This window comes from Argopecten irradians, chromosome 6 (assembly GCF_041381155.1).
Source record: "Argopecten irradians isolate NY chromosome 6, Ai_NY, whole genome shotgun sequence".
NCBI lineage: Eukaryota > Metazoa > Mollusca > Bivalvia > Pectinida > Pectinidae > Argopecten > Argopecten irradians.
The window spans coordinates 29604135-29631648 of NC_091139.1; the positions used below are offsets into that span (position 1 = coordinate 29604135).

Below are 27514 nucleotides of genomic sequence, written 5' to 3' on the forward strand. Positions count from 1 at the left end.
GTGCGTTCGAAAAATATCTTTTATTGCATTTCCCCCCTCAAGTCTGTGAGAACTATTGAAAAAGTGTAAAAGTAGAGTTACTTTTAACACCAATTTACACACATTAAAGACAGATTGTTGATTATTTTATCTAAATACAAAATTAACTGTACGATTATGGACTATGAAATTTATTGTCAAAAGAACCACAATTTAACATATACATGTATACATAGACATTGGAAAGTCCTTCTTTATCTAAGTTGACATGCAGAGGGACATCCGGTTTATAGGTATTTTCCCTTGGCTAACTTCTTTTAAGTGTATTCTTTTAAACATGACATTTATGCATCAATATAAAGTTTAAACATTATATCATGGTTTGATGTGACCAGTTCCCCAAATTGATGTCATTTAATATGATTTTTGAAAGCATGAAATAAGTAATTTTACCTGGTCTTTCGAAAATCAGATATTCAAAACCAGAAGTGTATTTTGTTTTATTAATACATTAGTTAAAATTTTATTTTTTTTCTCTCCAAAATTGTACTGTAAACATCTGAAAATTACTGAAGCTTTATAACATATCAAAGTTATTCTGCTGTATTTAGCTATTCAAGGGTTTATCTAAAAAAAAAAAAAAAAAAAAAAAACTGAGCACACACAGAGGTACATCTGCCGATCGTAAAAATGGCGGAGTTCCCAAGCTTTCTAATATATGTTTCTAGGGTATCTCCCGAACAATCACCGTAGAAAAATCTAAAAAAAATCTTTTAGTTTCAGATTCATATTTTGATATACATTGCAATAAATATGTATTTTTTTCTTCATCACATATTGTCACAGCCATGTACATTGTAGTAGAGTTTTTGTGTTAAAATCTGAGCGGGGAATATTAGAGTTATGTATTTTGGTTCTGAGTGATGATCTTTGTTCGTTAAATAATGGACATATAAAAAGATAGTGTTCTGTTGTTTCATCACCAAGGCCACAAGAACAAATTGAAGAATCATTCAAATGATCGCGAAATAGGTCAGAATTTAGATTGCTAGAGGAATTTTTGAGGTGGCACAGAGTAATATTCATAATTCGAGAACCTTTGTTTATAAAGGTATTTGTTATATTAGGTTCCATTTTATTAATGTTAAAAAGGAGTGTTTTGAATTGTGCAACAGTATTAACATTCGATAAGTCAAAGATTAAAGCGAAAGAATTAAATTCCCTAAAGGTACTTGGAAAAAACTAGTATAGTTACACTGTAGCAACTTTTCCGTGAATTAAACAATTAAACATATATCTAGTACGTAATTAAGTTCATGTATTCAAATCATACTATTTCTTTTAAACACTTCACATCTTTCGTTGTTGCCTTCCATAAAGTAAACCGTATTACGTATTATGTTTCTGCGCGCGACGCAGGCATATTCATTTCAACGAAATCATCTCATTCTTAACACCCCTGTTTTTGTTGGCTATATGGTCTTAATGGAGTTCCAGAAAATAGATATCGACTTATCGAATTCCAAAGAAATGTCTTACCCACAACATGGTCGTTTCTCCTGTAAATGCGGCCTAAAGAAGCTCAACGAAATCATCTCGTTTTCAGCATTTCTGTTTCTATTGGCATATTGGATTTAAAGATTTCAGAAAATATCTGATTATGGAGTTTTCAGAAATGTCTACCTCTCATCATTTGTGTTTTTGCTGACGATACGGGCATAGATAATTCAGCAAAATCATCTAACTATCAGTATCTTTGTTTCTACTGGTGACACAGTGTTAAGGAGTTCGAGGAACATCGTTATTTCCATTGGCGATGCAGGTTCAATTAGTTGGAAGAAATCCTCTCAGTTTTAGCATCCCTAATTCTTATGTCTATTCGGACTTAATGAGTTCAACGAAATCATCTCATCTTGTCTGTTTCTGTTTGCAGATGCGAATTTAGGACTCTCAGAAAAATTACTTATGGAGTTCTCCGAAAATGTTTCACTCTAATCTGTGTTCTGCTGGCGATGCGGGCATAATTAGTTCAACGAAATGCTGTAATCTCCCTCTCAGCATCTCTGTTGCGATGCAGTCTTAACGGTGCCTACAATTTCTTATTCTCAGCGTCCAAATTGTCCTGTTGATGCTAGAGGTGAACGGGTCCCCCGAAAGCATCACTTTTCCAGCCTTTCTGTTTTTTTACTAATGTTATGGGCAGAATTCAATCGCCTCGAGCCAAGCCGTGCCGGGTGAATCACAAAAATATGAATGCGAAGCTGTGCCACCCGGCAGAACAGAGGCAACCAAACTGAACCCTCATCTCATCTTTTATTTTCTCATTCTCAATGTCTCCTGGCTTAATGAATTCCATTACCTTTCTAACTGTCTTATTCTGGACATCTAAATTTCGTGAGGTGTGAATACTTGTTAAAATGTGACAGACGATGAACTTCTTGTCTGTTATTTCTTATATTACTTCGCTAGGTTGTTATCTGGTGGTAGCATTACCCGACTGTACGTGTCGAAGGAGGTTATAAACATGTACAAATGCTGAAACCTAGTAGCCACGTGATCTGACCATTTGGAATGTTTAAGGCCGTAAGCTCCTTGCTATGAATTGGATGCGGTCTTTTATATCCACAAAGTTCATAGTTTAGAAGTAGTTAAGCCGCCACTGCTACTTTTGGCGGTCCCATTCATTTCTTATGGTCAGTAAAGCTGAAAATGTTCAGAAAAACATCATTTCAATGGTCACAATTTGTTGAATATCATTCAACTTTTAAATATTATCTGTTTCCTAAAATCATCTATACAAATATCTGTTTCTGTTTGCAATGCGGTGTTAATGGAGTTCCAGAAACTATTGGCTTTTCAGGAGGAGTTTCAGGAAATATCTCATTCACATCATCGATGTTTTACCGGTCGATACGGCTCAACAGGTATAACAAAATCATCTTGTTTTCAGCCTCTCTGTTTCTGTTGGCGATGTGGATTGATGAGTCTTTGAAAATATCAGTTTTAAGATGGAGTTACAGAAATAACGGTTTAGGTAGTTCCAAGCAATGTATCATTTACAGTATCACTATTTCCTCTTGCGATGCAGTCTTAGTAGAATTCAGAAAGTATCGATTAAAGAAGACGCAAAGAAAAAAAAAGAAAAAAAATGCCTCACTCTCATCATTTATGTTTCTGCTCGCGATGCGGGTATACCCATTTCAGCGAAATCATCTCATTCTCAACATCTCTGTTTCTGTTGACGATACGGACGAGTCTATAATGCTGTAAAGTGTCTCTTTATCGATTCTTTATCATATCCGAAGGAGACCATAGTTTCTTAATGTGTATTTTCTTATGAATCTTTCATCGTTTCCCGGTGAGACTTATTTTGGAAATGTGTCGGTATGTATTTATCATTCCTAATTTGCCGAAGGCGACAATATAATTAGATGCATTGACCTTTTTTAATCCCTAAATAATCATTAGTTACTTTTCAACCTGTTTGCGCTTTGCGTCATCAATTTATTGCGCAACTTGATATGGTTGCTCTTGGAGTAATAAACCACGACATCAGTAATTTCACTTGTTTACCGTATCTTATTAAAATCCTATTAAACAAAACGTTAACCTTGATCGGAAAATATATACTTCTTATTTTACTATGATAAACAACGTATATTAAATGAGGTATGTATATTTAAACATCACTTCGATGCTGACGACTGTGGAGAAATCTATTTAAGAACGCAAGGAGTGACAAGTAGAACGCAACTAAGAAACGCAACGATAGGCATTCGACAAAGTAGAAGGAAAAGAAATAGTAAAGTGTTCCTACTGTCGTTGGCATCGGAAGTGACTTTTATCTTAGTACATTAGTATTATATAGATCGGAAGTGTTGTATATGCATATTTATGTAAATAATTATTTGTGAGGAAAATGCTTTCTAAGCTGTGAAAACATTTGTCTTATCCTCGTTGTGAAATTTTGACAATAAAAATTAAAAAAAAATATGTTTAAACTAAGTTCCTTAGCTCCTTTGCAATCGTTTATTTTCGCTCCTTCATTTTTGGATTCTTCTCATTTGCTTATCATTAGCAACCGTGGTTTCGCTTCTTCTATATTTTCATGTGTAGGTCGAATAATATAAGTCCCTTGGCGATAATTGAAATTGTAACGAAATACCATAGAGGAGATATGATTACATGTAGTTCGTGTACTGAATGAACGTTAAAGTAATATGTGCCGTAACTTTGCGAAAATATGGCATGCTATTTTTTTCTTCATAAATCTATTGAAAATCATAAGATTTGATAAATTAAGCTGTGAAAATCATTTAAATGAGATCAGATGCCTTATAAACGTTAATTACAATAAAAAATTATGTACTGTAAAATTGTTGTGTTTTATGCCTAATGTACGTTTCGTTGGAAATATATCTGTAGAAATCACTTTTACACATAACTTTAAAGGGTTTGTGCCACGATTTTTCACTGCTTAACTTCTCGGGCTAAAATGAAACGAGTACACCATTCAAGACCGAGACGCGGAATTATCAAGGATTTCAGGTTGACAAATATCCTATTAAAATGTTTATTTCGCACTACCTTCATCTTGGAATGTTGCTTAGAATCAAGTTAATTTTCTTGTGATTTCTTACTGAGCATGCTTCTTTTATAACGAGAAACGGCGATATCACGCATTCTCTCCAGGGATTTTTTTTTCTAATTTGAAACTGTTATTTTCTGCTTACCCAAAGACGACTTCACAGTAAGTGCTACACGTTTAATCTCTCTATTTCAGAGAAATAATAGATATATTTCGTTTGTATGAATCTTTATTGCGACCCTATACCTCTTTAATCGATTGTTTTTGTTTACATGGAGCATGATCCCCAGGACAATACATGTCATGAAGACAAAATTATCTCATGGAATAAAAACATACGGATTAGTACAGATGACTAGAGTGAAACTGAGAACTGAAGTGTTTAATCATAGCCTCATTAAGCGTTACAAAAACCTTGAAATTGTTAGGGAAAGTTTCTTAATCTTCTAAACAAACGTATCACCCCGTAGATGATGAACTACTGATTTCCAAAGCGATAGAGCTTATAGAATATACCTGCCCACTACACTGTGACAACGGACCTATCCTCCTTCTCAGAGAGACAACGGTAGCATGGATAATAGAATATTCATGATTATTAATGCACACGAGAGGTACCTTTCATCAATCGATAGCCGTGAACTTTTGCTCATTACACACATTGTATCTAGAGAAATAGTACGATGGCCCATATCAGCCGACATGGCAACTGCTTTACTAAACTGTATTTGTACACACATTTGTGGTGATTGTCATGGCAACTGCTTTAGTTAAAAGCACTTGCCAACGTGTTTTGTCATTTTACTAGTTTGGCAACTGCTCTTACGCGTGGCCCATATCAGCCGTATTGGCGAGTGTCTGGCTTTTGAGACAATTAACATTCCACGCCGATATATATCTATCCAAGTTTGACGCTGTACACGTGTACTGATTAAATGACCTTTGAAACCAAAACGATATTTTACGACACTTGGTAGAATCATTGGTAGGCAACGCAATTTGTGGCTAATTTTGACGTTTGAATGAAAATATTCTTTCAGTGAAGTAACTCAATATATTATAAAATTTCATACTCATGTTTATTCATTTTTAAGAATATTAGGTATTATGTAAAACTTTGGGTTTTCCCTAGGTAGGGGCATATAATGAGAGATTTAGGTGAGTTGAATGCCTGCATTAAATTAGCTTCCCTCCTAGACTGGCAACCAGTCCCTAGTATATTGGGAAAAAATCACTGAAATTTGGCTCGATTTTTTTGTCTCTACTAAGTATACATGTCTGATTAAGTTTCAAACTAAGGAGAGATAATCTAGCTATTATTTAATTGTCCCTATCCTAGGGCTGTAACCTCTCCCCATCCGGCTCTCAAAATTAGTTTACCGTTAATTACCGTACAATAACTTGTTACCACCTATGGCTATGTTATTTGTATATAACTTTAATCGCCTTTGTCTTGTGTCGTAAAGTATCGTTTTGGTTTCAAAGGTCATTTAATCAGCACACCTGTACGGCATCAAACTCGGCTTGATATCGGCGTGGAATGTTAATTGTCTCAAAAGCCAGACACTCGCCAATACGGCTGATATGGGCCACGCGTAAGGATGACAAAACAGTTACTCTAGTAAAGCAGTTGCCAAACGAGTAAAATGACAAAACCCGTTGGCAAGTGCTTTTTACTAAAGCAGTTGCCATGACAATCACCACAAATGTGTGTACAACTACAGTTAAGTAAAGCAGTTGCCATGTAGGCTGATATGGGCCATCGTAAAATAGAGACATTCCACGCCTTAAACCATCAATACCATCCTTCCTGTCTAGGTAGGGATTAAATTCGTCATACATATCTTCGGATACCAATAAGGATAAAAAACACACATTACTATTTGTGTTATCATGCAAGTTGTTTATTTTCCGTTGATTTTTACACAACAACCATCAAGATGGGCAAGATAAATAATTCCTTGGTTTTGGGGAAACAAAATATTGTTGACGTTTGCAAGAAAAGAGACATTAATAGCGATGCAAATCGAACCAAAAACACTCGTGTAAAAGAACGCTGGAATTCCTCAACTAAACAACTGATAACAAAGTTTCACAACAGTACTACATTCCATGGCATGCGTTTTGCATTCGGCACGGATATCTCCGTAAAACGAAGGTAAGTATCTCTTATCATAGCGAGATATTCAATCATCTAAAACAAGGTATGAAAACAAAATTTATTTCATAACCATATAAAGTTAAAAAAATAGTTACATCATGGAAATAAAAAAAATAAGAGTTAATCTCTCTTTCTTCCACTGTAAGTTTAATATGGAAATAAAAAATACAAAAGTTAATCTCTCATTTTTTCACTGTAAGTTTAATATGGAAATCAAAAAATAAAAGAGTTAATCTCTGTTTCTCACACTGTAAGTTTAACATGGAAATTAAAAAAATAAAAGAGTTAATCTCTGTTTCTCACACTGTAAGTTTAATATGGAAATAAAAAAATAAAAGAGTTAATCTCTGTTTCTCACACTGTAAGTTTAACATGGAAATAAAAAAAATAAAAGAGTTAATCTCTGTTTCTCACACTGTAAGTTTAATATGGAAATCAAAAAATAAAAGAGTTAATCTCTGTTTCTCACACTGTAAGTTTAACATGGAAATCAAAAAATAAAAGAGTTAATCTCTGTTTCTCACACTGTAAGTTTAATATGGAAATAAAAAAAATAAAAGAGTTAATCTCTGTTTCTCACACTGTAAGTTTAATATGGAAATCAAAAAATAAAAGAGTTAATCTCTGTTTCTCACACTGTAAGTTTAATATGGAAATCAAAAAATAAAAGAGTTAATCTCTGTTTCTCACACTGTAAGTTTAATATGGAAATCAAAAAATAAAAGAGTTAATCTCTGTTTCTCACACTGTAAGTTTAACATGAAAATAAAAAAATAAAAGAGTTAATCTCTGTTTCTCACACTGTAAGTTTAATATGGAAATCAAAAAATAAAAGAGTTAATCTCTGTTTCTCACACTGTAAGTTTAATATGGAAATAAAAAAATAAAAGAGTTAATCTCTGTTTCTCCCACTGTAAGTTCAACATGGAATTCAATAAATAAAAGAGTTCATCTCTCTTTCTTTTCTCCCACTGTAAGTTCAACATGGAAATCAATAAATAAAAGAGTTAATCTCTGTTTCTCCCACTGTAAGTTTAACTCTGGGAAATAAGTGTCTTCAGAGAATGTTTAAGAGAAAATTAATCTTTAGCGCAAAAATTATTTTGAACATTTGAACAGGATAGTGTAACGATAATGCAGAGAAAGACTAAAACCAATAGCCAATAATGATTAAGTCTTGTATGCTATAAGAATTTTGATAATTAGGTTCTTAAGAAAACTTCCGTGATATGCTTTTACTCAGTTATAAAATGTTTATTTATTTAATCATCTTTGTCATTGGGTACTAAAGAGTACTGCATTTGAACATTCCGTGAATTACAGATTAGATGCTCCACCACCGACAGAACATAATCCTCATTCGAACAATAACTGATGTTTAATCATCTATGTAAGTGTCTAACCAACAACAACAACAAAACATGCATATAAAATAACTTATTTCGCTTTCGGGAAGCAAACGCAATAAATTGTTTTTATTGTATTTATCTTGAAGTATATAAAATAAGAAGCTCAAACTTTACAATGGCGGTAATGGTGTAAATTAAGTTTCTACCACAATAGGGGGTGTTATTCAACTCTCATGACATTGAATAAACACTGCAGCTGTTGATTAACAATTTGTTTATACCACACGTGGTATAAACTCTGTACGCATTCTGATTGGCTGACACGGTGAACTTTGACCGAACTACTTCTTTCCCAGTGTCACGTCATCATTGTCAACGTCATCAATAATCAAATGACGTCATTCTATGTTGTGATGGCCGCTTGACGTCCAAAACTGCTGTTGGAAAGCGTATGCGCCGTGGTCATTGTGTCATAATACGTGACGTTTTCATACATGTTAAATTGACCTTTATCACTAATTATACATCTTGCCGGATAAGAATTTTACTGATGAGTTTCGTAGTTTTAACGTTTATGAACGTTTATCTTGACGGTAATGGCTTGATGATTATCTGGCGGGAAATAGACGATGCCGTGTCGTGCGAATGCTTTTACATGTATACATGTAGTCCGACATTGAGTTTTATTTTCTGGAAGCAATTTTGAAGATTTGAACTCAATAAGACGTTAAATGAGTATTTTTTGACCCTAAAGATGTTCCCAATTAGAAGAATTTGATATCGACGGATTCTTTATGAAACGATGACTTTTGAATACTAATTAGAGTCTTTTTGCTGATGAAAATATTACTGCACCTTATTTGCATATTTCGGTAAATACATGTTACCGTATCCCTGTCGTATTTCTATCGGCTAAAACCGAATAATATTGTGGTAGAAACAGGTCACACTACTCGTGGTTGTTGAATATTGAATTTATTCCACACTCGTAATTTATTTTTTAAAAGTTACAAAAGACACTCGCTAAAGCTCGTGTCTTTTGTAACTTCAAAAAAATAACTCACTCGTGTGGAATAAATTCAATATTCAACAACCACTCATTGTGTAACCTCTAAATAACTTTTGTTACTGAAGAAAAATACTAATTCGTCTGCTCCTGTTTTTGATTGAGAAAAAAATACCGTTCGTCAGCGGTTGGTTTGTTTATTTTTTACGTCCTATTAGGTTTGTTGGTGGAGGAAAGCCGGAGTACCCGGAGAAAAACCACCGACCAGCGGTCAGTACCTGGCAACTGCCCCACATGGGATTCGAACCCGCATCCCAGAGGTGGAGGGCTTGTGGTAATATGTCGGGACATCTTAACCACTCGGCCACCGCGGCCCCAAGTTAGGTAGAAAAGAAACTTACCGTTTAGTTAGTTCATGTCTAAATACCATCAATTTGCCTTACGTAGCCCTTTGAAATTTCCGATTGAGAACTTTGTGTCTCAAACCGCCATGCTAGTATGTGTGTAGTACAATTGATTTCACCGCGTTGATTGGCTCTCGAAAATTAATTGACCAATCAACGCCGAGAAAACAAATTTACTGCCTTTTTTAGAATCATGGAGCAAAGGTGTTGAAAGAATGAACTCGGATAAAGAAGCGATTTACGAAATATTTAATGAATGCGAAGTGAACTCAACAGAAAACGCGATTCAGGTTATACAGATAGGAAAACAAGTTAAAGACATAAAAAGGCCAATTCAAGTTAATCTAGGTAATAATAAAGAAAACAAAAAGGACAATGTGTAAGAATATTACATACCTGCATAATAGTGAAAAGGTAAAAAAAGTTTAATATGTGTGGATGTTGTGTTGTTTTGTTTAAACAGTTGATATATACTTCAGATTGACCAAACATATGTTTGGATGTTGTGTTGTATGACCGAACATATGTGTGGATGTTATTTTGTGTTGTATAAACAGTTGATATATAATTCAGATTGGCGAAGCATATGTTTGGGTTTTTCATTACAACAAATATATACATGTATCTACATCTGCTTTATGATAAGAGCCGCCAGGGTTTGGGTGCCCTGGGGTCAACTCCCCGAACAATAATGTCCTCGCACAGGAGTTCCCTCGCTCAAAATAAAAAACAAATAATATTAATTAAAACTTTAAATATTTTACTCTGATTCAAATGTTGTTAAATAATTATAGTTTTTATGAATGAGAGAGACAAAAAGGTAAATTTTGAAAGGATCGTCCCTAGCTACATGTATAACGATGAAATTACAATTAAAGGGGCAAAACTCTTTGAAAAGTAAAAAAATGTTAAAGTTTTTTTGCTTTTTTTAGATACTTTTGAATATCATGTTAGTATACTGTTTTGAGATTTGTTCTTTTTGATTCAATGTTTATAGAAGAAAGTATTCATTATTTGTGTAAACAAACAAAACCTAGCCCAAAAAGAAACACACATTAAAAATTATAGACATACACACCAAAAGAACTCAGGTCATACAGATTACATAAAACATCACATCAAAAGGACTCAGGTCATACAGATTACATAAAACATCACACCAAAAAGGTCTCAGGTCATACAGATTACATAAAACATCACACCAAAAGGACTCATGTCATACAGATAACATAAAACATCACACCAAAAAGGACCCAGGTCAGCGGTGTAGCATCTTTAATAAACACTTTGATATAGATCCAGATACTAATTTTGACGAACTGATTTCGGTGGATCAGTTTTATTTAATAAAATTAAAAAAAAGACAATCGCTAGAAAATGGATAAACGATTAATAATACCTTGTATATCGCCTTTACAATATACGCTATACTGGAAATAAACACACTTAAAATAAAAAAAAAGACTGGTATTTGACTAAGACATACATTTGTACGTGATGTTTGGTTATATATATATACACACATATTACATATCTTCCTATGGTACTTTTTATTGGATTTGAAAGACACCATAAGATCAATTTTACCTAACTATAAATGCTTTTATCAACGAATTCGTTTTTCATATTTTTTTGTATGTGTGTTATCAATTTATCAATTATAGATTATTCAAGAAAAGTTAGTAAAAGTGGAATATGTCCTTTACACAGATATCGTAAATTAGACGTAAATCTTTCGAATATGAACCTGTGAACACGTGTCCCAGGTGTAAGTCGCACTATCGCTCATTTAATGACGACAGTGAGATTTTCACCTGAAACCGAGGATTATAAACCAACCTTTTAGACATATCGTGAATACAATATTTTGTTCGCAAAAAACGGCAAAGACAGCGGAATAAACTTGCACATCGTCCAAAAATGAATAATTCGCAAACATTTAGTGACTGAGCGTAATGCTATAAATGACGAATGTACGAAATTTCACATCTAATTTAAAGAACAGGTTAATCATAAATTCACTCTTGCCAAAGGCATAATTTCAAATTACAGTATTGGTCATCTATAGAATAATGAATTTGTATGATCCCCGTGGGTCTATTACACTAATGACATGTAAACAGAATTAATGCGTGATCGGAATCATACTCAGTATCAAACCTTGAACTAAATATTACATGAGGTCACTGTGTTGTAAGACTTTGTGCACAGGCCAGTTGATATAAGTTAAGGTCGTTGCGAATTACTTTTGTAAAAAGAAGATAGGTATTGTTAGCCTAAGTATCATTTATTGTAGAGCAATACTTAATCAAATCGTGATTTTTAACAATTTACAATGCATACCCCTTCTTCTTCAGCATGGACACATCATATCGCTGTCACAACTATATGCTGAAAACTTCCTTTTCAATGACAATTACAGTATTTACATGTATATAAGCGATAAGGCAAAGTGAATTAATAAAAAAATAAATAAGATTACTTATGACTTTATCATATGAAGGCATATATAATAATTTTCCCCTAGAGGATAAGAAAATTAAGTAAACTTTATGCAGCCATACCGTTAAGTTTGCTCACTTTAGCGACCGAGTGGGTGTAATGGCTCTTTCCTTTATACTTAGGCTATGAGGCGATGTTTTCATCTCATATCTTTGTTTATTTTATTTAGTTTACAAAACAAGTTATACAACTTATGTAAATCACCCTCGATGGCCCGGATGTAAGCGCGCGAGGGATCTTAGTTTTCATTTCTTAGAACTTATTTACAGAAAATATTTCATTTTCAACTCCGGGCTATGAGAGAACCATTTGTAATGACGTCATAATAGCCATGTAATTGTTGGAGCAGCTCAAGCTTTCTTACCCAGGCACATATACAAATCCATGTATTTGTATTATGGCCATGTTTCTTATTTATCCTTCAACATACCTTTCGCCATAAGGAAAATGCAAGAGAAAAAAATTGTCAATTTGATTAAAATATCTCAATAATTATCTGAAGATACGGTTTTATTGTTACAGGGTAATATGGATATCCCTGTGCGTGCTAAGCACGTGCCTTCTCGCGGTAGATATTGCAGAAAGGATACAACATTTTATGTCGTTTCCGGTATCTGTGAATGTCCAGGTCCAATACCGGGAACGTATGGAATTTCCTGCCGTTACCATCTGTAACCAAAACAGCTTCAGGTAAACATCCAAAGTCTGTAACCAAAACAGCTTCAGGTAAAAATCCAAAGTCTGTAACCAAAACAGCTTCAGGTAAACATCCAAAGTCTGTAACCAAAACAGCTTCAGGTAAACATTCAAAGTCTGTAACCAAAACAGCTTCAGGTAAACATCCAAAGTCTGTAACCAAAACAGCTTCAGGTAAACATCCAAAGTCTGTAACCAAAACAGCTTCAGGTAAACATTCAAAGTCTGTAACCAAAACAGCTTCAGGTAAACATCCAAAGTCTGTAACCAAAACAGCTTCAGGTAAAAATCCAAAGTCTGTAACCAAAACAGCTTCAGGTAAACATCCAAAGTCTGTAACCAAAACAGCTTCAGGTAAACATTCAAAGTCTGTAACCAAAACAGCTTCAGGTAAAAATCCAAAGTCTGTAACCAAAACAGCTTCAGGTAAACATCCAAAGTCTGTAACCAAAACAGCTTCAGGTAAACATCCAAAGTCTGTAACCAAAACAGCTTCAGGTAAACATTCAAAGTCTGTAACCAAAACAGCTTCAGGTAAACATCCAAAGTCTGTAACCAAAACAGCTTCAGGTAAACATTCAATTTCAATAATTTAGTGAAGTACCAGTTGTAAATAAGTAAAATTTCGTTTGTAGTTAGATATGACAGTTTTTCGTGTTATATGTGTTTTCTCATCTGAAATATAAAGCAATAAATCATTCTTAATATGATCTTTCTATGCGAACTCACCCAGGACTTGAAGATCAGGAGTTTCCAAGAAGACGGGTATTGATAATAGTAGACGCTTTCTCTCTAGAAACTCAGTCCCAGTGGTTGGAAAGGAGAATAAGCTAATCACAGTTTAACGACAATTTTCAAGTCAGAATATTTTTTTAAGAAACTTGACATTCCATTCTTTACTTACTTGCCAATTTTAAAGAAAATATAATCACCGGTTTTGCAGCAAATGAGAAATGAAAAAATCACTTATCGTGTAATCACCTTTTGAACAACTGGACCCAGATGCTTTTTATTGACATGACAATTAATATAGTATTTCTTTTTGAATGGCTTATCTTTGCTAATTTTAACATGTGTATTATTTCTGGTTATAGGAGAACACTTTCGACAGAGAATGATCATTACGAGATACTGAAGGCGTTATACGATAGCAAGAGAGATTCATCTGATGGTACTGATGAGTTTTTGGAGAGTTGGACGAACGTAACGATGGAAACATTATATGTTAACAATACTCATCGTCCAGAGGATTTCATCGTTATGTAAGTGAGTTTTGTCACGCTGGGACCAACATCTGTAACTATGACATCAGGATATTAAAGTAGTAAAATGGTCCATTATTAAACAAACTGTGATGATACCATTCACTAAATATAACTAAGTAATATAAAATAAATAATTGGTACAATATTTTTATATTTTCATCACAGGGGGCCAACTCAATAAAAATGGATGTTGTCGTACATTTTTTGTATTTGGTGGATGGACTGATGAGTATATATGACAGTCATTTGATTTTTTTTTTCAAAAAATACGAGATTTGAAAAATTATTAAAAAATCGAGATTTTCATATGAAAGATTTATCCCATGATGAGTTGTTTTTCTTGATATTCAACAGGTGTAAATGGAAAGGAGAGAATTGTAACTGGTCAGACTTCAAGCCGGTGATGACACAACATGGTCAGTGTTTCTCATTCCTGGGTAACACATCCATTGATGGCGGTAATATTGTCGACTCGCCCGGTGAGTTTTGTTTCCATGGTAACACATCCATTGATGGCGGTAATATTGTCGACTCGCCAGGTAAGTTTAGTTTCCATGGTAACACATCAATGGATGGCGGTAATATTGTCGACTCGCCAGGTAAGTTTTGTTTCCATGGTAACACATCTATCGATGTCGGTAATATTGTCGATTCGCTAGGTAAGAATTATTTACATGGTATGTACAAATAATAGAGAATATTTAAAATCTATCGTAAAACAAAGATTACAAGATCAATTTATACAAAAATGGTTTAATGATATAGAGAATTCATCAAGAGGTCGTACTTATTCTATTTTTAAAAGTAATTTTGAATTTGAAAAGTATCTTGTGAAACTAAAGCCAATAGATAGACAAATCATCATAAAATTCAGAACCTCGAACATGCACTTACCTATAGAAACTGGAAGATGGACTGGGACCCCTGAAGTAAATAGAACTTGTAATCTATGTTTCAATGATATTGGAAATGAATATCATTATTTGTTTCAATGCAATAATGAAATGGTGAAACGTTTGCGAGAAATGTATATACCAAGCTACTATTATAGAAACCATAGTGTTATCAAAAAAGGTTTGTTTACTATATGTATATTCTTGAGGAAAGCCCCCCCCACCCCCACCCCCCCCCCCCACCCCCGATTGTAGCCCCGAACAGCGATTTTTTTGTTTATTACCGTTATAATGCTTGAACACATCTTTTGTTTTGATGTCAAATACACATTCAATTGGATCTTATAAAACTCTTTATTGTTATTTTGATATCCGTCAACTTATGACGCAAAATCTTATAGAGGCGTGAAGTAGAAGTAGTCCGAACCTGCACTGCGTTTGTATTCATACGTCATTGCGATTAAGTTAATTTGAACGCAACTTTCCTCCCATTGACTATATAGGGGCATATGTAAATATAAACACATGACGTAACCATCAATACCTTCTCGCACGTGCAGATGAATTTGTCAATTGCCAAAAGGTTGGGAATAGGGATTCCTTTTATTTATTAGGAGTAAACAGTGGTCTTGAGCTGGTGTTGAACGTAGAAGATTATGACAGCATGGTAGGCCCTCACAGTAGCAGTGGGGTCAAGGTTGTTCTCCACAAGGATACAGAAGTGCCCATGCCAGAATACGGTAACGAGCTCCCAACCGGTCGTCATGGTTTCATGGATGTCCAGGTCTCCAAGGTAGGAACACATTGGCAATGGCTCATATCTTAAGCATTAATATATCCAGTTAATGTATAGCTAATGAATAAATAAAAAGTATGATATAAAATCCTATTTCAAATACTGATTTCAAAACTGTCTTAAAAGGTATTGTCTACTTTTGAAACTGTCTTTAAAGGTATTGTCTACTTTTGACAGCAATATATATTAGGTCGATTTTATTTTGTTTCTAAAGCACATGCTTAGCGTAGTTGTCATATTACGTATATCGATGATTGATTTAAAGTTAGTGTCGACATATTTGGTTTTGTTTATTTGATTAGTTGAAAAAAATTATATAAATATAGACATTTATCAATTTTATTCATTTGTATCTTTTGATAAATTTATGAATGTATAATTTCGTGAAAATATTATCCTCATTATGACATATCAATATTGTATTACAAATGTGACTATTTACCATTTGTTTTGATGATAAAATTGCCTTTGATTTAGGCACAGAACGTGCCACTTCCTCACGGAAGCTGTGTGAACAAGGTTCTGACGTACCTGGATATGTACTCATACACCGTTGGTGCCTGTCAGATGGAATGTGAGATGCAATATGTCTCAGCCATGTGTCTATGTCGGCCAATACATATGCCACAAGGATTGAGTAAGTGTGCTTCTGTTTTGTTTGTTGCTGTTGATTTTTTGGGTTGATTTTTGTTGTCTTTTTTGTTTAACTGTATGTAATGTTTTAATCATAGAAAAGAATAAACATAATCGTCATTGAAATTAAAATAACGAATGCAAAATTAATTTCTCCTAGCTAGCTCATCGACATTCTATCAGAATCGGTGCTTCCATGAGTTTTCCATAAAATCAAGTGAGATATCAAAATCAGAATTTGATAGTATATGAAAATATGGATGGTAAATCACTCTCGTGAACTGGTGAAGTAGCTATAGTACATGTAAGTAATCTTTAGACTTATTTTTTTTCGCGAATTTTGCGATCGAGGTAAATTTGCAGAAGTTTATTTTCGTGAATTAAGATTTCCAAAATTCTTGCACAATAAAATTTAATTTAGTTGTAAATTCGCGAAATTTAATCATCACAAAATGTTTTGAAACGATGATCGCAAAATAATAACCGCAAAAGAAACATTGTTTTCAGTACCTACAATGAATATCCTTAGTTTCCCTTTCGAATGGACATTTGTATTTGGTATGTGCATTTGAATGAATCTTTCTTTTCAGGCTCTTTACCGTCCTGTAATGTCGTTCAATACAGTAAATGCTTGAAGGAGGCAAAAGGTACATGTATCTACCTTTTTATATGTTAGTTCGGATTTGATCTATATCTATTTTACCAAAATAATTCAAAAGATAAAAACAAGGTTTCAACTAAATTACCGAAGTTATTTTTCTTCTTTTGTAATATATGACGTATTATATATCAGTATTATGTAATGATAAAAGAAATATGAATGTTTTTCATAAATATGATTTAGAAAACAAAATAAAAAATAGTAACGTAGTGGAAATTCAAGATTTAAGGATCCAGTATATCTTCGAAATTTTATTTAGGCTTAATATTTGATCAAAGTTTTGCATTTTGTTGCCTTTTTTCCCGAAATATTAATTTATTATACTTCTACTTCTTGCAGTGAAATACCGTCGTTATCGTGACGTAAAATGCAGTTGCCCTGTACCCTGCTCTCAGACCTGGTTCCGACCTGACCTCTCCTATGGTGCGCTCTCTAGGTTTTCGGCTAACCAAAGGAGAGTTCTGGAAAACCTTAATCTCAAATCCCGACTGAAAAATTCGCGGGAGTTGGCTTTTCGAGAAGAGAGGGACTACGTTGATTTACAACATTTATACACTCATCTCAACGCAACAAGTTTACCTAACTTCTATCGTGTTTTGAATGACCTTGAGAGTGTCGATGCAATGCTGAACATGTCAAGCAATATAATTATACACTTTTATTGGCATATACTATACACACGCTCATACTTTGATAAAAGCCATAAAGTGTACGAAAGGTACCACGACTATTCGATACTACTCGACAAAGCACGTTTGGGTTTTGATTTAGTAGAAGTGACTACTTTACTTGATAGTCAGATTCGCCTGATGTTCTTGACAGACAGACCCGATAAATGGAGAGCATATTACGAAATGATGCTATCCAAAACTAAAACGGACTTGGAAGCAATACGGGCGGTGATAAATAGCGATTTCTTAACATGGTTCCCAAACCAGTATCCAAACATTTGGTTCGATGAAGATGAGGTGAAAACTCAGAGAATGCCAGCAGTGTCGACTATTGCACCTGATCTTCAATGGACTGCAATTCAGAATACAATTGAGGAAAGCAAGAAAACGATCAACCGTTATCTATCTTTAGCCAAGTCACATATGGAAACTGGAAGAATGGACAAAGCGAGACTACAAACACTGAACTCCACCTCGATTGAGTTGGCATTTGATTTCATAGTACAGAGAAGTAACATGCATGCATTCTATAAAGACAGTGTTATTGGTAATCTGAATCATCTTAGTCGCGTGTTGACGGATCGATCTGAACCGATTACATCCGTATTGTCTACATTTGACAAAAAATGCACTACTATGTACATTACAAAGGGAATCCGAAAGGCGAGTTCGTACCTGAATATGACAGTAGAATACCTTTCGCAGTACTTCAATCAGGAGCGAATCCTTCAGACAATTGTCCACCAATTTGATTCTAATGAGATGAAATATTTTATAGAAGAAGTGAGAACATTTGCATCTGGGACCTTTCATAATAAAGAATTCAGTATGGAATCTGAGGATTGTGTGCTGATGCTGCTGGATGAATACTATAAAATGTTAAATGTATACATCAAAATAGAACCAGCTCTGGCAGGATTAAAGCATAAGTTTGATCATCGATATTTCAACAGAATCATGCCTACTCCAACACAGTTACAAAATTTCAAATTTGAAAAGACGGAATTTCTGGAATTGGTTCTTGTGCTTGATGACATCGTAAAGATGATGGGCGACTTTAAAGAGTCACTCCGAATGAATCAACAATTTTACAGGTAAAGTTTGTCACAACTCGAATCTCATGGGATGCGAACACAAACGCTCTCTCAACAATGAAACGATATCAGACACTCTCTAGAGGCCCAAATGACTATCAATAACGACACTTTCGATATCTGAAACTGTAAATAAAACACGCTTCCTATAATCATATGCGGAAATAAACCCATGTTTTCTTGATACTTCTATGGATATGGCCAATGGAACATATCAATATTTGCAATATTGGTAAAATAAAGTATTGTTAAAAATATATATATAATGATAAAATATAAATGTTAGTTCAAAATTTAAGATTTTTATTCAATATTTTAAATATTGTTAAGCGTGAAAAATTAAAAAAAAAATGGTAAACAATATTGCATTGTGCATTGCTTAGAGTATGCCGATGGAGCGTCGCAAGCTGAAGATCAGAACTATTTGTGTGTACGTTTGTTTTCTATTTTAAAACGTTATGCCGCGTGTATAATATTCCAGCCCCAGTTTTCTGAGCAGTCCTTAACTTAAGGAAACTCTTTTTTTCTAATTTTCCATATAAACGCTTTATATAAGTTAAAGAAAAAAATCGTAAGTGCTATAATGCTTTCCTTAGGAAAATTTTAGTTATTAAGGAATTTTTGTAACAACACAAACGTTAATGCACGAAACATGTTAATGAAAGAAAATGAAAGTGAAATTGTTATTGTTGATACATCATACTTTTTAAAATATGACTATAATAATCTCTTAGCATTGAAAATTATAATATTGTATTTTAGTGCTTTTAAGCCATAATGATTGCTTTACAAATTAACTCTGTTTTCATCTATGGCAATTTGAAAATGATAATAAAAATCACGATAAAAAATAAACAAACTAGAAAACAAATAGTAATTGTTAACTGATTTAAAGTCTCTACAATACGATGTATAATTTCAATTCCCAGGGACAACTTTCTTCACCTGAACGTATTATTTCATGAACTCCGATACGATGAACTTACTCAGCAAATCGACTATACGATATTCGCACTAATGGGTATGTAAACTTTAGAATTTTACATCATAATTGCTATATTTTTCAATGTTTGTTTATTTGAAAAATAATTACTTCACAATTACTAGGTTATTTTTATGGCCTAAATACGGTGTTATATTATATCCTTGGCTCAGTTGTTCAAAAGGCGATTAGAATGATTACAGTTTAGCAACTCACAGTATAAACTTTACAAAATTGCATTATACTTAAGAACCTTGTTTAAAAACCTAGTCAATATCACACTCGGGTGAATATTGCCGTAACAATGAGCTACTTATGATGGTGTCTTACGGTAATCGTTCTTTTTAGCCCACTATCATCAGATGGTGGGCTATTCAAATCGCCTTTCGTCTGGGTCCGTCGTCCGTCCATCCTCCCGTCCGTTAACAATTAGTGTAACCGCTATTTCTCAGAAAGTCTCAAATTTCACATGTAGGTTCCCCAAGGGTCCTAGTTGTGCATATTGTATTTTCGGACCGATCGATAAACAAGATGGCCGAAAGGACGCCATCTTGGATTTTGACAATTGAAGTTTGATACCGATATTTCTCTGAAATTACTGAAGGGATCTGTTCCATGTGCAGGTTTCCCTAGGGGCATAGTTGTGCAAATCACTTTTTCGGACCAATCGTTAAACAATATGGCCGACAGGAGGCGGTTTGTTACTGCTATTTCTCAGAAAGTACTGAAGGGATCTGTCTCAAATTACATGTGCAGGTTTCCCTTGCACCTGAGTTGTGCATATTGCGTTTTGAGACCGATCAGTTGACAAGATGGCTGACAGGTAGCCATCTTGGATCTTGGTAATTGAAGTTTGTTTCTGCTATATATCACAGAAAGTACTGAAAGGATCTTTCTCAAATTTCATATGTATAAGTATAAGTTTGAAAAGCAGAGAAAAGATCCCTCTTTCGGTTGTCAGACATAGATCATACTTTGATTGGCGCCAAGATCCCTTTGGGATCCCTTGTTTGTACCTTGCATATCAAATGATGAGATTGATATTTTAAAAATTCTAATAAGTAGGTATCAATTATTACTCATTAGTTTTTGAGCGAAATTCCACGTCCTTTTCTCCTAAAATATTAAGGACCTTCAATTCGGTTAATATATTGACTTGATTCTGATCGTATCCTTACGTTACGCTCGCAAACACATGGCGTCACAATCAATACCTACCCCGTATGGGCAGATGACACTGTAAATATATAAAGACAGTATAAACATTCTTTTTTCAGGAGACATTGGCGGGGCCATGGGGTTGTGCATTGGAGCCAGTGCGCTAAGTGTGTTTGAGATCATTGACTTCCTTACTGTTTTGGTTGGGACAGCTATGGTTAAAACGAATTCAAATCCACGACCGAAAGTTGTCCATGTTAAACCTCTTAACGATTCTAAAGTGATGACCAGGGATATTTCTAAACAGGAACAGATCTCTTGCACTAAGGAACTGTGGATGATGGAGAGAGCAAAAACTTTTTGTTAGACACATGACTTATTCGACATATCTGACTCAGATATGCCTTTTCACCGTTGGAGGTGGTTACAGAATACAAAAAGAGTGCTTAATTAGAGATAAATAGGCTCGGCTGAAACCCGCGGCTATTCTTATTAAAGACAACCTCCGGTGTTAACTCAGAATACTATCGTTATAAAACAATTGATTTCATTGATGCTTCTAATACCATTAGGACAAATTGTGACATTACCATATTACAATACGAAAGTACATGATTTTGCCCCAAACAACTCATGTAAATCAACGATTTTAAAAGAAGAATCCGAAAACGTCCTCTTTGATGAACAAAATAGAATTTTAGTACACTTATTTTACAAATATCTGTCCCAAATGTGTATTTTCAAACACTATTACTTTTGCGAATGTGTATGTTATATTTTATGACATAATTAGATATCGTACATGTATTGTAAATGTAATGTATAACTCCCTTAGATATAAACAAAATTGATGCTGTTGTTATTTATGATAGCCATGTGGTCATGAAGCTTCAGAGTTGTCTCCCTATCCAACCATTAGTAGTAATAAGGTTATGGAGGAAGCCGGCCCAAACGTAAATAGTCTTTCTTTTATTATTACATACTTATACATCTCTTTTTAATGACTTTGAGAAGAAATTTATAAGTGTTATTGTGTAAATGCCAATATGATAAAATCGCCATAAACCAAGGAATTGCCTATATCACAGGGGTCGAATTGCACTGTATGAATTCCGGAAATAGCGATCGTCGGAGTAAGAGATTTTGTTGAAGGCAGTGACGTAATTGTGATCAAGGAGGTGTTTACTGCATATTATGATTACGAAAATAAACGTCAAATACTTAATATGTTCTAGGACTAACCCATGTTTGATACTGATAATATTCCAGCTAAAATGCTATTTAACATATACGAACGAATATCGAATCAGTGCGGTCATCATACCTCTATTTCGGTCATTCCTCTTATTTTATATAATATTTTATCCGCAGACCTTAAATCAAAGTAATCGTATATATTTTCCCGCTATTGAACAATTTCGTCATTCAAAACAGATATTGACTAAAATGTTACTGCAAACGTTTCATAGTCCTTTTTATATACTTATACACTTCCTTCTCATAGCACACACTTTGCTTTCAAGAAACACTATGAAATCCAATATGACGCATGATTTTGTCAGGATGACCTCCGTCATTGGGACGTGGTCTAACCAGCTATGACGTAGTGACTATGGTGGGAGAATTTAATGTATTCATTTCTTATATCATAGTTTGACCAGCATCACATAAATGTGAAATCGGTGTCTAGACACTCAGATTATATTTACACAATATAGACTAAATAAATTTTCGTGTGATTGGCAAATAGTAGGGAGAATTTACGTCCTCGGTAAACTTTGTTATGGTTACTGACAAGTGACAAGTAAACTTTAAGTGAGGCGGTTATGACTAAAACTTACAAAGCTCTAAATCATTAAAACGTCATAATAATAACGGTAGCCAGTATGTGATAAATGCAATACCGCCCATATGTGTTGATCTGACAAGTCGGATTGCACAACGCACACTCGTGATATTTTCCTCCACACAACAAACCCATGCTATCCGACTTGTCAGATCAACACATATGTGTGATATTACTTATCTATCATATCACACTTATAGCAAGTATAAAAGAAAGACCCATTGAGTCAGTTTCAACTAATTTTACAGTTATGAAAGGCTTTTAGAATTATCAAAATTAGACTCAAATATTGCCTGAAATTTCTTTTCTATTGTCTCGCTCCGGCGATCACTATTTCAAGAACACATACAGTGGCAGTTCAACCCCTGTGTTTACCTTGAAACACTGCACCCACAGAATTGTTTAGATTGATTGTTCGTGGGACCCTTCATGCTCGTCCACAAGTACTTGTTTAAATATTACACATTCCGAAGCTAAAATAAACATTACAGCTGTGACTATTGACATGTTTGTTGATTTTGTATGCAGTGCATATAAGAACTTTCGAAGAAATATATAAGTGGTAATGATTCATTATTTTACATTCTAACAAATGTCATATTATGCTATTGTTTAATTTGTTTGTATGTTTGAATCATAATCCATATATGAAAACTTGACAGGTTAAGTTTGTTCTTTTCTGAAGTGTAAAATAACGTTAAATGATAGATAAATAGGGTTGTACATATACCAGTTCCCGTCTTTGTGAATTTGAATAAGTTTACTTATAAGAAAATCTAAAATATCCATCATTTCAAAATTGTAATTATTACCGAATGTAGGCAAATGTTTTCAGTAAACGGAAATAAGATGACAATGTGCAAACTGTCAGTAGTTTTATTTTGTGTTGTTATTCATTGTTTACCGGATTACAATACATATTTTGCTGCTATTGAAGTCTGTTATAAAGATACTACTACATTTCTACATTACATATACTTCCATTCAGTCATTGGCGATGTACCTACATGAACGTGACCCTATCTTAGGTAGTGCTATAAATAGCACGACGATGATTTATCTGATATAAGTCAGGGTCGATATCAGTTACATATCTCAATCTTTAGAATTCCGTTACATAGAGGATCTAATATCCTTTTAGGGATACGTCTAGGTCTGGATAATTCTTGTTATAAAAGCAGAAATGTGCTTAAGTGCAAAAACTACATAATCATTTACTGCTCTGAAATTAGGGATGATGCAGCATATTTTGCAAGCAAATGTGATCATCTCCAAAACTGTGATGTCAATAATGTGACTGGACAATGCAAAAGTCCACCAAAACATGGCCCGTGATGGGATTTTGTAAGAATGATATGCATTTTAATGAGATTGGTATTCGTTTTAATTTAGATGTACTTTATTGATTTAAAGTTATTACGACTTATGAACGCCCTTTCCACAACTATTATTATCTGGACATATCCACATTACATATCCATACATTTACCTGTGATTTCAATGGAACCTCTTATGTGAAGGTAAAATGTAGATATGGCAGATTATAATGTGCTGTTGTGATCTCTAATGTCAGTCCATTCGCCAATTAATAATTAAAATTTCAAATAATGATTATCTGGCTTATATCTGATCCATTACTGGTGTCCCTTGGGGTAAATTATCATTATCATATTCACAGGTATTAATTCGTCATGTGGAAATCGTCACGTGGGTCTCATATGAATATTTTCACGTGAATTTCATGTAAAGTCGTGTGTAAAACGTCACGTGGGACTCATGTGAACATTTTCACGTGAATTTCATGTAAACGATTCTTGTGAACTTCAAGATGGCAAGACGGCGTCAGTGTATATGGAGTGTCTGCTCGGTGCTTCGTAGAAATTCCAAAATGTGACTGTTTAACTGGTTTTGATAGTTATAAGAACTGATACAATTGGTGGATGTTTCGTTGGTGAGATGGGGAGGCTATGAAAAGGTGATATTCTTCGAACTTAAATGTGTTTTTTGGAATATTTATTTCGGTTGTCGATTTGAGTATATAATGCTATGTAATACATATATATGCTTTACTTGTGACTTCACACTTGTTTGTGAACCGCAGGTTTGATGACGTCACCGATGTGTGCGGACGCGGTCACGTGGCGCTCGCGAATCGCTCTCCCTCTCTTTCCAACTCCTAATCTGTACAGACGTGTTTTACTACTGTGAGTAAACTTGTGAAATATAACATGTATTGTTGGTTGTTATTGTAGATGCTATGTACTGTAGATAAATATGTATTGTTGTAAACCACGGTTTACAATACTGGTGTTAGAATTGTGAGCGTTTCCACGCCATATTTTGATTTATTTTCTCACGTTCTCGGACTTCGGGTCTCTCTCGATAACCGCGTACGTGGGTTGCCATTTTGACTTGTTATGTAATTTAATACTTCGTAGATAACTTTTGTCATTCATATCGTAGACAACTTTTGTCATTTATATCGTGGATAACTTTGTACGTTGAAACAGGTGGTTTTTTTAAAGAAACCGTTTCAATATTTTTGGATATTTCAAATAATTTGGCTTTATTTCAACACTTGTGCTACGGCGTAATTCCGCTACCGACCACGTGTTCATGGTAGCGGGAATTGGCTTCAATATTTTTTTCTTTCTCTTCTCAGTCTCCGACATTTATTATACCTACGGGCGCCTGATTTTATTTCTTTTCAGGATAATTTCGGCCTTTTTGTAGCGGTCTTAAAAGAAGGGAAAAAATCTTTGACAATTTCTCGGCTGTTGTTGAGTTGGTTTTTTACATGTAAACGGCTTGTCAGCCATAGTGTTGTTATTTCTTAGAATTCTTTTTAAGCCGTACTAGTAGATATTTAGATAATGTCTGAATGTATTAATTTCTTCACTGCGACTAAGCAGCAGTTCAAAACATTTCAAGGGGTTGGAGAATCAACCGCTAACAATATAATTCATGAAAGAGAACAAAAAGGCGCGCCCTTGTCTCCTGATTAGCTTAGTGACATATCTATCATAAAACGTGATGTATGGATAACATGGATGTTGGAGGGTCATATAACTGCCGTCGACATGACGGCTCCCCCCATTCCTCCATTTAACATGGATAGGGATGAAATGTGGAGGGAGGAATTTAGGAAAATAAGGAAGGGGATAGAAGAAATAAAGGTACAAAAGGAACACGAGGAAATTAAGCAAATGATTGGTTCGTTAGATAATAAACCATCATTTGTTCATTCTGACGACAGCTCCTGGCAGGTGTCTGACGCAGTATCAGCTGGAGGAGCAGGATCGGCATCCTAATAGCACTGTTGGGAATAACATTCAACAAGGGGGACAGGGTCAACAGTCGTTGCCCGTCCAACCAGTAGGTATGCCTCTAAACTAGTTCACTCCACCTCCATTAGCTACCCCATTTCCAGGCGGATTTTACGCACCGCCTACGATGTTTCCATTTTCAGGCGTTCCGCCCATGCAACCGTATGGTTATCACACACCTGTACCGCCAGGCATGTCTCCACATGGATTGGCAATCAATAATCCACAACAGGCTGTTGTGGGTTATGTTGATGTACAATCCATGCCAGCTCAGAGAACAGGTAGTGTTGATGCAAACGCGAATAATCAGCCGCGTAATCCGCGTGATACTACTAGGACACCTAACAGGAACGAGCCTGATCATAGGAGCCCGCAAAGGCATAAAATGCCAACATTTGACGGCAAGGGCCGCTGGGAGCCGTTTGTGCTAAAGTTTGATCGCATTGCCGATGAAAATGACTGGACAGAGGAGAAGTCCATTAGACGGTTTTTTGACTGTTAACAAGATGACGCGTTGGAGTTCGCGGATACGCTTCCACGCGATACTACATATAGGAGTTTAAAGCAAAAAATGAAGGAAAGATTCAGTTCTAAACAAGAGGCTGTCATAAACCGTCGAGAGGCCTCGAACCTCCGGCAGGAGGAGACGGAATCAATAACGGAGTATGCGCAGAGAGTTCAAACGGTAGTTAAAGATGGTTATGAGGAAGCTAACGAGATTACTCTAAACCAATTAGGTACTGAATCTTTTCTCCGCGGCTGTAGAGATCGTACGGCGGCACAAAAAGCTATGGATAAGAATCCGAAAACGGTTTCTGAGGCTGTGAAATATGTTTGCGCCTATTTAGCCAATCAGTGTGCTCTATTCGGGAGCCGCTCAAATAATTTTCCTAGCCGCCAGGTAGACTTTGCTGAGGGCACTAAAGAAGGCGATAACACTCCGCTTTCGCAGTAGTTGGTTGCTCAAATTATTAGAAATGAGTTAAAGAAATTATTCCCTCCAGAGACGCGAGCTAGGTCACCGCCCCCACCGCGGTATCCGGAACCACAAAGCGGAGTCTATTATCCGCCGTCATACTACGTACCAGACGCATCGCGTCCTCAGTACACAGATTATGGTAACTCTTCAGACGCGCGACCCAAAGACAGACAGTACAGCCAGCAGGCTGCCCCCCCCCCCCCCCCCCCCCCCCCCCCCCCCCCCCGCAGCGAACGTGATCTCGATTGACAATGACACTTGTAAGACGGGGACTCTTGGACAAGCTTAAGGGACCTTTAATTCTAGGTAATCGTATCCGACTCCGTAGCTTTACAGGGGATGTGACAGAAGTGTGGGAAATTAAAGACCTACAAATGGGCGTTGGCAGCGTAGAAGTACCATGGACAGCGTGTGAGGCACCAATTGCCGATGACGTGTTACTGGGGGTTGACTTCTTAGCAGCAAATAACTGTGTGTTAGATTTACACTTAGGTAAAATGCATATAGGTGAGGAGACAATAACCA

General features: G+C 35.1%; 1 protein-coding gene across 1 annotated transcript; it reads left to right on the top strand.

The window, feature by feature from the left end:
* The first annotated feature begins 15125 nt into the window (after window positions 1-15125).
* Window positions 15126-23184, top strand: LOC138325576 (uncharacterized). The gene is made up of 6 exons (XM_069271338.1): window positions 15126-15636; window positions 16117-16276; window positions 16863-16919; window positions 17273-18698; window positions 19628-19719; window positions 20958-23184. The coding sequence occupies exons 1-6, from the start codon at window positions 15508-15510 to the stop codon at window positions 21203-21205; spliced, it is 2112 nt and encodes a 703-aa protein (XP_069127439.1). The 5' UTR covers window positions 15126-15507; the 3' UTR covers window positions 21206-23184.
* Window positions 23185-27514: the final 4330 nt, after the last annotated feature.

Coding starts and splice junctions, on each gene's coding strand:
- LOC138325576 (XM_069271338.1), top strand. CDS start 15,508: ATGGTAGGCCCTCACAGTAGCAGTGGGGTCAAGGTTGTTCTCCACAAG. Junction 15,637..16,116: donor TGGATGTCCAGGTCTCCAAG/GTAGGAACACAT, acceptor CCTTTGATTTAG/GCACAGAACGTGCCACTTCC. Junction 18,699..19,627: donor ATGAATCAACAATTTTACAG/GTAAAGTTTGTC, acceptor TTCAATTCCCAG/GGACAACTTTCTTCACCTGA.